Source organism: Acanthisitta chloris, unplaced genomic scaffold (genome assembly GCF_000695815.1).
Source record: "Acanthisitta chloris isolate BGI_N310 unplaced genomic scaffold, ASM69581v1 scaffold4793, whole genome shotgun sequence".
In the NCBI taxonomy this organism is placed as follows: domain Eukaryota; kingdom Metazoa; phylum Chordata; class Aves; order Passeriformes; family Acanthisittidae; genus Acanthisitta; species Acanthisitta chloris.
The window spans coordinates 1-11,346 of record NW_008665275.1 but is presented as its reverse complement, the minus strand read 5'-3'; the positions used below and the strand labels follow the sequence as shown (position 1 = coordinate 11,346).

Below are 11,346 nucleotides of genomic sequence, written 5' to 3'. Positions count from 1 at the left end.
TGAACCTGCTGCAGGAGGATGAGGACAGTTTGGTGTTACTGCCTGCCTTGTCTGTCTGATTTCCTCACTCCCTGCTTGCAGCTCTTCTGCACCTGCTGACAGCAATCTGTGGTTTGTGGCCTGTGCTAGCCTAGTCTCAGAAACCAAAACTTAAGGCACACTGGTGATGTATACTGACAAGAATGGGAAACATGGGGTGTTGTGGGGGACAGCTGGATCTCTGAACAGAGGGGCCCAGAGCAGCAAGCTTCCTGCAGACTGCTTCGATGACGAACAAACCCGTAAAACAACAAGAGGAACAAGCGATGGGAAGTGCCTGTCTGACCAAGACCAAGCTCAGTGTCTTGCCCGACCGCTTCCGGCCCGGTGCAGCTGAGCAAGGAGCTGTGACTGCACGTGGGCAGGCCCCAGCAGCGCCAGGGCTCACTGCAGGAACTCATCATACTCCTTGGGAAGGGCAGAGCGCTCACAGGAGTCTCTCCTCACCACTGCTGGTCTGAACGCTTGGAGGGGAGAGGGAGCCATCAGAAGAGGTGCCACCGCAGCTTTGGCTCTGCTCTGAGGCTGCAAGACAGGGACAAAATACAAAGGCACCTTGTGGAAGGAGGTGCTGGCTCGTTCCACAGTGCACTGTGTGGCTGTGGCTGTGTGCCAGCTGCCCAGTGTCCCTTGCCTCAGCTGCATGAGCTGATGCTGCACCCATCCCTCTTCCTTTGTTAGGAACTGCAGTGATAGGACAACTGGTAATGGGTACAAACTGAAGGAAGGGAAATTTAAGTTAGAGATAAAAAAAAAATTTTTTACTGTGAGGGTGGTGAGACCCTGGAAAAGGTTGCACAGGGGAGGTAGTGGACACCCCCATCCTGGAAGTGTTCAAAACCAGGTTGGATAAAGACTTGAGCAACTTGGCCTAGTGGCAGGTGTCCCTGCCCATGGCAAGTGCTTTTGGGATTAGATGATCTCAAAGGTCCATTCCAACCCCTTAATAATCAATGCATCTATGAATCTCTGCCAGCTGCAAGTGTGTGTTGTCCTGGCCATATGCTGCCTCCCTGCACCAGTGGGTACTGGGGAGGCACCCTCAGCCCTTCTGCAGGAAGCAGACCAGAAGGGCAGAACAGACACTGTCCAGTCTAGTCACAGGCAAGAGACATACCTGCTTGGGCTGGTGCCGCTCCAGGCGCTGGTCGCGGGGCTGGGCCTGCTGTCGGTGCAGAGGTTTGTACAATGAACTTTTCAGGTGTTTGTAGAGGTTGCTTTTTATGTGCAAGGGGTTATAAGCAACTTCCACTTCCAAGCTGTTCAAGGCACTCTGCTCAGAAGAAAGAACTGAGTTGTTATGGGATGTGACAGGTAGAGGCTGTGGGTTTGTGTGAATCAGCCAGTGAGCTGGAGCACCCTTTCTGGGCACTGTCACCCTCAGTTCTGCTTCATAAGGCCTCTTCCCCCTTGCCCCAACAGACATGCAGAACTGCTCCAAAGGACAGGCATTAGCTGTCCATGAAGAAAGCTATAGGATATCTTGTCTGCTGGGAAGACATTTTGCAGTGCTCCATCATATTCCAGCTGTCCCTAGATATTTTCACAGCTGTTTCCTTCTCTATTTGTCTGCTAAGACTATAGTGACAGCTCTGCCCTTCCTGGCATCACCTGGAGCAGATGCACAACAAGGAACACAGAAGCCTGAATCTACTGGAAGAAACACTTTATGTCTTGATTTATCTAGATCTCTTCACATAATGCCTAAAACACTTCTCTGTGAGGTACTTTAGTCATTATGTGAGAAGATCTGTGTTCCCTGGCAAGGAAGGAGATGGCTACAGCTTCAGCAGCTGCTGCATGGCCTGTGCCTAAAGGCTGATCTTTGATCTCTACTTGTGCAGGTGGGATCTTTGCACATGTATTGGTGCAGGACTGCAGTGACTCACCTCTATGGGGCCAAGGATTCGCTCGGGATGCTCAGGCAGGAGGGCTGGGAAGGCTGATGGCAGCAGGAGCTCTCTGATGGCAACTGCTTTGACAAGTAGAGTGGCAGAGTCGGAAGGGATGATGATGTAATAGGAATGCACCACAATGTTCCAGTTTGGACTGGTGTTCTGGGGCTCACGTTTGGCCAACAGCATCCAGTTCTTTTTCTAAATAGCAAAAGCCAAACCTGATGTGAATAACCAGCAATAGCCACTTCTTTCAGCACTGTCCCTGTGGAGGCTGTGTGGCTCAGGAGCAGGCACATTCACACACACCAGAGTAAGAACACTATCCTGCAGTATGGTTGAGGACAGTGTGGTATTTATTTTTTTAATTGAATGCAGGTCAATTATTAAGAAAAACATCCAATTTTGCTTTACAACTTGTCGATGGTGGACTTTCCTCCACATTCCAAGCTTTGATTAATTATTTTTGCAGTTAAGGATGCATATCTAACCCCAACTCTGACACCTGCACTTCATACCCCCAAACACTGGGTTTCTGATAGCCTTGAGGGTCTTCTCCAAGGTTTGATGTGGTGCAGCATCTTTCCAGTGGCTGGAAGGATTTACAAGCTCAATTCTGGCCCATGATATGAAGTTACAGCTTTTGAAACGTTTTCTGGTGCAAGCTAGAGAGTTCTTAATAGGTGTGCACTAACTATTCCTTTCTCTAGCCATCCCTCCACATCAGACTGCAATTTTCAGACACTCACCAGAAGACTATGACATAAAGCATGGAAGCTGTGCTGGTTTGTCTCCAGTTCATCCCAGTCCAGCTGCCAGCAGCTTGTGGGCTTGATGATGAAGGGCAGGCCATACAGTACAGACTCACAGACCCCTTCAGACTTCAGAGCCCTGCAAATATACAGCTTGTGTTAGTGCTCTTCAGCTACTGATAGGATGAGAATCATTTTAAGAACAACATCACAGTTCCCCCTCCCCCCCCCCCCATAAACCTCAGAAAAGACCTTCGTGCTACGCTCTGTGCTTACTAGCCATGTGCTGCTGACGGGAAAGCGAGTACATTGTTACGTGAAGTCACACAGCACTGCAAGGCTTTGCTTGCTTTTTTAGTGCCAGTGCAACTACTTAGCTCAGGCTCTGACATGCAATCAGTTGCTGTGGCCTCACTAGGTAGTGAGAGAACAGCAGAATTATTGCAATGGCTGCAATCTACAGAACTTTACACTGGAGGGAAACAACTGTTGCATGAATAGCACCTGTGGTGTGACACTGATCAGGTACCAGTGCCATGGTAACACCACATGTGACTCTGTGCTCCTGTCTGCACGTGGGCTGTGCTGTTCCATGACAGTCTGAGTTATGGGGTTGTGGGTATCTCACATCAGAGTTTTTCTCACCAGTACTTTGAGTCCCTCAGTGATGATGTTACCAGGTCCGAGGTGACACTGCACATGAAGAGTGAAGCTGCTATTGCTCCACCTCCCAGTTACTGAGCACAAGGCATGGAACAACACTTACTTTACCACACGGAGTTTGTGCAGCACTGTGCCTGGCCAGGCTGCCATGTGGCAGGGTGAATTTGGATCTGCTACTTTCATGGTGCCATCAGCACCCAAAAGCAGAGCTGGGTCAAGCAGTCTCTCCTGCAAATCGCACTTCAGGCACACTGGGGAGAAGGAGATTGGTTTAGGTCACCGGAAGTGGCAATTTTTAGCACATGACATGCTCAAAGCACTTACAAAGTTAATGTTTTCTAGCAACTGTTGAGGGAAGAACAATGCTAAAGCCTGACACAAGGCAACAGCCTTTCCCCATTTTACATGCAAGGGGAAATACCACATGTTTGGTGGATTGTTGAAATGATCTGTTGGTAACTGGGTAGGCAAGTTCCAGTTTGGGCAGTGGGCAGCTGGCCATGAGAAGCACCTCTGGCATAGACTTTTAGTACTGAACACCGGGAACACAATTTTTAGTGCTATTCAACTCTCACGATGTAAAAGGCCCCTTTTGCCTTGACCAGGTCATTGTAAATTCACATGCTCCTCCAGGCACATTTTTGCTGCAGAGTGGAAATTATTTGTAGCCTCAGCAGCCACAGGACATGGCAACAAACTAGCAGCTTTCTAAGCAAGTGGCTCCTATCAGCCTGAGGCAAGAGAGACTCCTGACAGCTTTCCAAGTCACCCAGAGACCTCACTTGGGTCTGGAATGGGAGAGAACATGCTCACAGGACAAGCCTGGGTAGTCTTTAAGGTTGTGGGGTTCAGGAGCTCCCTTCAGAGGGGGAGATAAAGTGAAATACTCAGGGTGCTCTTGGGTGCAGCAGCATGGCTGAGGCCTCCTGATGGAAGGAGGAGATGGAGCTGTTCTCTCTCCATGCCATAGTCATGTAGCCACGTTTTAAACAGCATCTCCAAGCTGATGACAGTGTCCTCTACAGTTTGCACATCAATGTCCATTCCCAGGATAGCAATGTCTGCAGGAAAAAACCACAAATATTTTCAGCCATAGAAAAGAACATTCTTTGCATTTTCCACCTCATTATACCTCCTTAGTCCCTCAAGTGTTCTCACAACAGAACAGAAGTGCTTTGGAAGCCATTACTATGCAAATCACAGCATAGTACTGTGATTCCAGGGACATAGCTAGGAGCTGAGCTGCTCCATAGGCCACCCCAACACCCTTCTCATCACTGGGCTGTAGAAACTACTGCCATCTTCAGAGGACAAGCTGTGACTGATGCAAACCATCCTCTGCTGTGGCCATCGCTGCACTGGCCTCAGACACTCCTCAATTTTAAAGCATTTCCTCCTTTTCCCTAAGCAAGGGGCACTGGATACATGATGCTATGAGAAATCAGTCTGCAAAACTGGGGAATTTGGTAGTAGTGATGAAAAGTACTACCCCTCATCCCAAAGATGAATGTTACTTTGCAGTATGGCCCTGTGGCTGGACTGCTGAACATCTCCAATATGTGTAAAAGGAGCAGCTGGTCACAGATCTGAGAGGAACAGAAGCAAAACTTGACCTGGGCCTGGCCCACACAGAGGGCAAGTTTCATCATGTTACTGATCAGTGCTGCTTGATAACACAGCAGCCTCACAGTAGAACATCCTTGCAGATACACCAGCAGGCAATACTATCCACCACCATCACATTTCATTTCAAACAAGAGAAATCCGTAAGATGTAGAGACTTGTTAAATGGAAATTAAAAGGAGAGCATAAAAAGATTTGCAAGGACATAGCAAATATTTAAGCTCCCATGTTGGAGATGCAGACAAACATTTATGATCTAGCAACAACATTTAGGCATGGAGAAACATAGGCTGGACAGCATAGTTAGGCAGGTCATAAACAAGATAAACCCTTGCAAAAAGAACCAACCCTAAATCACCCCCAAATAATACCTCAGAGGTGCATCTAAATGAGAAGCTACCTTGAAGCCCAGCAAATTAAGTTAAAAAAATAGGTGAAGTGAAAAATTTGCAAACTGCATAAGAAACAATACACCCACTTGTGAACACAGAAGCTACAAACAGCCTGGTAGCACTAATAGTTTTACCATGCATCCAGGATGTGAAACCTCTTTTCTGAGAAGATGAATAAATAGCAGAAATAGCATTTTCTCCCCCGTGTTTACCAGGACAGTGAGGAACTAAAATACACTGCTGTATTTACACTGAGAAATCTTTTCTTTATGCATTAGTATTTCTAGTTTGCAAAAGTGACATTATACATCTGCTCCTGCATTATAAAGACCAAACAAACCAAACCCCCCCCGAAATTAATTTTTCTCCCTCTACCTGGCAAACAATCCAGGGCTGTTACAATGACTGGAATTCTCAAATGCTCTGCCACTTGCTGCCACAGCACGACCCACTTTCTGTCTGTATCCCCCTCCCAGCTTTGAGGAAGGCACTGGGATGGTGTAGGTTGTGCCTCTGCAGCACAGCAGACTTGACTCCCACTCACAACAGGTCCTTCATGCTGTTCTTGCTACTGAAAGCCTTTCCTTAATGTCCAATCTGACTGTCCTTGGTTGCCAGGACATTTCATGCCTTCTTTTTTATTTTTTAGTTCTTCACAAGTCTGTATAGCAAACCAATTATTTACTTAGTTTTGTAGCAGCTTTTAAAAATGTATTTTAACATTGCTACTGTGCCCTACCCCAGTCTTCTTTTATGGGAACATGAATTTCTCCCTCATGGAGGATACTGTGTTGGAAGGGAATGTCCTGCTTCTTCCTGGAAGCTGCTCTTCATGAACTGAGCTGTTACCACCATCAGTGCCTCGCCCTGATGCTGCGAGCCTTGCTCCCATTTCCCTGCAGAATGCACTAACACATTGGAGAGCTGCCTGGCTGTGTTCCTGCAGTGATGCATTCCCTATGGTTTTTAGACTTGGGCTTCTCTCAGGAATATGCACTGAAGATGGCATCAGCAGTTCAGAAGACAAAGTGCCAGGAAACCTATGTAATTGACTGTTACAAATAGTAAAACACAGCTGACAAGTGGAATTATCTGTGTTTTGGGGCTGGTAAATGTTTTAGTCAGTAAATATTTTCCTGGGTTTTTTTTACTTTCTCTTCTGTAATAGATATGTAGCCACTGAAATACCTAATGTTGAAACAATACATGACAATTTTAAAAGACATTCACTGCATTCATTGCGTGCATGCTTAGGAAAAACTGGTTTGGATGATGTGCTAGTTTGGGCTGAAGTACAGTTAACTTTCTTCACAGTGGCTAGTATGGGGCTATGTTTAGGATTTGTGAGTGCACAGAGTTGATAATGCAGAGATGTTTTTGTAGTTGCTGAGCAGAGCTCACACAGAGCCAAGGCCTTTTCTACTTCCCATACTGCCACGCTGGCAAGGAAGGTGAGGGTGTGTGGGAGATTAGGAGGAGACGCAGCTGGGACAGGTGACCCAAACTGACCAAAGGGATATTCCATAGCATCTGACATCATGCTCAGTATATAAGGTGGGAGGAAGGAGGAAGTGGGGGCATCTGGAGTGATGGCGTTTGTCTTCCCAAGGAACCACTATGCATGATGGGGCCCTGCTCTCCTGGAGATGGCTGAACACCTCCTGCCCATGGGAAGCAGTGAATTAATTCCATGTTTTGCTTTGTTTGTGTGTATGGCTTTTGCTTTTCTTATGAAACTGTCTTTATCTCAACCCATGAGTTTTTCTAGGTCTTACCCTTCCAATTCTCTCCCCATCCCGTTGGTGGGGGAGTGTGTGAGTGGCTGCGTGGGTCTTGGCTGCTAGCTGGGGTTAAACCATGATAGATGCCAACATCTCCTGTGCAGTAGGTCTCAAATTTCCTGGAGAGTAGGTATGTGGAGCCATTTACTGGACAGCAATCTACAGAGCCCATATAGAAAAAGGCTCCCTGGGACTTGCAGAAGACGGGTTATGTCCATAAGAACTGTACCAGTGCTTTATTTCAGTGCTTGTTTTTTTGTTTTCCCTGAACAGAACTAGCTGAGTATCTCTAACACATGCAAATACTGACCTTTGTTAGCCACAGGTCTGGCAATGTTTAGCTGCTTTCAGCGAGTGTAATGGGGCCAGAAAACGAGTAATTCTCCAGTTCTCAGTTAGAGGCCAGTGCATCCAAAGGCCAGGCATCCTATCCATTCCTCCCACAGACTATTCCCACCACAAATGCTGTATGCACTGCTCTCTGTGGGGTTTAGATTACACCACGATCTCTGCTCCTGTCTGCAGTCTGGCAAGCCCTAATGCTTTATAATGAAAGAAACATTGCGGATTTAGCCTCTGCCCTACAGAGGAGCCACTTTGCAGTTTGAAAAACCAGTCCTTGTCTCTCATCAGATGGTCTCTGTTTGTCTGGAAATGCACCTCTCGAGGAATTGTTCTTGTGAGGAAAACAGTGAGTGTTTGTTACCCACGACAGGCTGTTCTGAGCATGTTCAGTTGTTCTGACTTGCCAACTGTGGGGTTTCAAAATACTGGAGTCTTTTCTAGCTGCACTAACCTGGGAATGAGCCTATGATCCTGCTCCTGCTCTGGACATTAAAAATGTAATGGGTTCAAACAGCCGCTAAACTTTTGGTGAGGTTTTGGCATATTAAATGAATTCTAAAGTCAGACCAGAGTGGCAGAATCCCGATCCTCCTCCTCAGGACTCCCTGTTCCCAGGTAATGGTGCACTCCCTTTCTCTGGCCATGCAGTTTTACCTGCAATGACTCTCCCAGAGTCCAGAATAACAAGTCGTGTCTCATTGAGAGCATAGAAAGCTTTTAATGGGCAGTAAGAGGGTTGATGTCCCTATAAGTGCTTGAAATTACTCAGTGTTTGATTTGGTCTGCCATCAGCTCGATGGGATGCAGAGGCAGCATGGAGAACCATCCTAATCCCTAGCAAATGCACTAGTCAGTGCTGTGCAGCAGGTGGGGGGAAACCAGCCTAAACTCCTGCTAATTAGCATTTTATCAGCTCCAGAAAGAGCTGAAACCACTGAGGAGATTTGAAAGTTAAGAAAAACAAAATGCTGATATGAAAGCTGCAGTTATAGCAGCGTTGCCATGTACTGAAGTGCTGGTACTGGACTTTTTGATCACCATCTGGATGGTTTATTTAGAGTATAGTTTACTTAGTCTCAAAACAGGAGCTAACAGGAATTTCAGTCCCTGAATTTCTCATTGCTTAAATTCTTGCTGCTGAAAACTGTTACATTCAGAGATATGGCCAGGAAAAATAACATTCTGCGTCTGGGGTCTCACTCTTTCATTAATGAAGCATGTGACCAGGTGTGCAAGGGACAGGGCAAAAGGGAACCTGCAATCCACCTCAACATTCCCAGTCCCTATGCTGACAATTGACCAGGAACTTGCTACTGCAACAGAAAAGAAGATGAACAGCTAGCTGCAAGTAAGGCAAAACCATCCAATGCTGCCTGTCACTCAGTGAAAACAACATTGTCACTGCTAGTAACAGGTCCTACAATAACTTTGTAAGGCATCAGGACTCAGCTCCTTATCAACTCATTGTGAGAACTTGCTGTGTGAACCAGAGCTTGGTGTACCAGGTGTGTCTTGTTGTTGGGGAGTTTACGTGTCATCAGGAAAGACCTTTAAAAGGAGATCCGTTGTGGAAAGCAGAGGCTGTAAGGCTATGGAGTCATACTACTGGTTATTGAAGTAGTACAACCTTAAGAGCTAAAAAAACCTGCCCTAAGCGTGGAGAAGAGTAGCAGGTAAGCAAGAACAGCATTAGTAACAATAAACCAGCTAAGCAAGAGGCTGTGTACCTGACTTGGTCAGTGAAAATAACTCTTCCCAGTACTGTGCAACACATAGTCTGGGAGAAAGGACTAAAAGGGGTTAACTCTGTAGAGTTCCTGAAACTGCAAATGGTCTGCCTGCTTCTCCTGCCTCTTCCCCCCACTTTCTGCCTGCGTCTCTCAGTACCAGGTTGCCTCTGCCTGCATGGAGGATCAGAGTGTTACTCCCATGAACTCGATGCGTTTATCCCTTTAATCACTCAGTAAAGCTGTATTGCATATGAAGTATGTTTTAAGTGAAACAAGAGCTGAAGTATGCATGGAGTCTATGTGCTCCTTTTGCCCAAATGTGCTAAAGCCCCAAAGAAGTTCTGTAGTACAAACTTTCTGCTGTTCCTCCAGGCACAGCAGTTCCTGCTTACCTAAGTGGCATTAAATGGCACAAAGGGAAGTGGCAGATAAGGGATTAAAGCAAGAACTCATGACTCGTCTGCTGTCCAAAAGTGTAACTGCCCTGAGTACTACGTCTGCCTTACACTCACCACTGCTACTGGGCTCTTCTGGCGAGCACTGCTCCACATCCTCAGACTCCAGAAAGTCTCTCTTCAAAACTTCAATGACTTGTATTTTTCGCAGACTCACAAGGTCTACATCTTTTAACTTCTTTTCCAGCTGCTTTACCATTTCTTTGCTGGACTGGCTAGTCAAAATTGTGATCTGAAACATAAATCAGAAGTGTGCAAGAGCTGTCTCTGCCCTACTCCTCTCTTGACAGCTGATGATGTCTGGTCTGTTTGAATAGCACTGGTCCCACTATGGAGAGAGAACAAATCTTTCTGAAATATCTAATCTATTCAAAAGCAGATTTTAATGCTTTTTTCTTTTTTGAGCCTTGGCTTACATTTAAGCTGATATGAAATGGATTGAGAGGTTCGCTGGAGGAATAGGTACAGGTTTTGTGCTACTGCTGGAAGAAGATAGAGCAGTTCATAGCTGTCTTGTGCTCTGTTCTTTGCATGTATGGGGATACTTTTTGGAGGGGGGGGAGAAGGGGGAGGAAGGTGCAGGGAGTAGGGAGTATATCTTCTCCTTCCAGATCTATCCTTGGTGTTTATCTGTGAGGTACTGGGAAAAAAAGTGGTAATTATGATCTCCTTTATAAACTGACAAAAGTAGATAACAGGAACTCTGTGGGTTTGAGGGAGCACAACCATCTAAAGATACATTTATTTTTTTTAATACAGCTATAGATAGAGCATTTACTATACTAATAAATTAAAACCTCTAAGTTATGTGATGGAGCTCATCCACACACCCTCAAAGAAGAACAGAGCCATGGTGACACGTAGAAGAGGCTAAATAATGCTCTGACCTGACTACTGCCCTCAGCCTGTCAAATGGCCACTTCCCCAGGACTAAAGGAGCACAGGGGCACAGTGTCAGAACAGGAGACCAAACTGGGGTTTGGAGGAAGGGACATCCTTTGGTAGCTGCTGCCTGAGCTGTCTTTTGTGTGTGTGGTTCCAGTGCAGTAGCTGGAACCACAGCACAGGTGGTAGGCCAGTGTGTCTGTGATCATCAGTGAAGGTCAGAACAGACCACATAGCCTGGGAGCAAGGGGAGCTCCAAGGGTGGGATGAGCTGGCTATGGGAGGGATGAGGGGAGCCCTGGCCAGGTCTGTGTCTGTGTGTGTACACATGGTGGTTTGTACCAGCAAATGAAGCCTTGGGGACTCGGATGTCTACAGGTCAGAAACCCGGGAGACTGGGATGCTCAGGCTAGACTGAGTGAGACCAACTGCTGCAGTGATCCACATTATATGTATGGAGATACATGTGTGTGTACACACACACTTAGATATATATATATATAATGGGTATAAATTTAAATTGTAATGGGTATAAATTGAAAGAGGGAAATTTAGATTAGATATTAGGAAGAAGTTTTTTCCTGTGAGGGTGGTGAGACACTGGCACAGGTTGCCCAGGGAGGCTGTGGCTGACCCAACCCTGGCAGTGTTCAAAGCCAGCTTGGGTAAAGCCTTGAGCAACCTGCTCTGGTGGGAGGTGTCTCTGCCCATGGAAGGAGGTTGGGACTAGATGACCTCTAAGGTCCATCCCAACCCCCTTAACATACTACAAAACAATGAAAATAT

General features: G+C 46.4%; 1 protein-coding gene across 1 annotated transcript; it reads right to left on the bottom strand.

The window, feature by feature from the left end:
• Positions 1–423: 423 nt before the first annotated feature.
• Positions 424–9,907, bottom strand: M1AP (meiosis 1 associated protein; the record flags this gene model as incomplete). Its single annotated transcript, XM_009071650.1, has 7 exons — positions 424–564; positions 1,157–1,312; positions 1,929–2,135; positions 2,684–2,825; positions 3,453–3,600; positions 4,237–4,410; positions 9,733–9,907. Coding segments are annotated over 7 exons (1,143 nt in total), but the record flags the coding sequence as incomplete, so codon positions are not given.
• Positions 9,908–11,346: the final 1,439 nt, after the last annotated feature.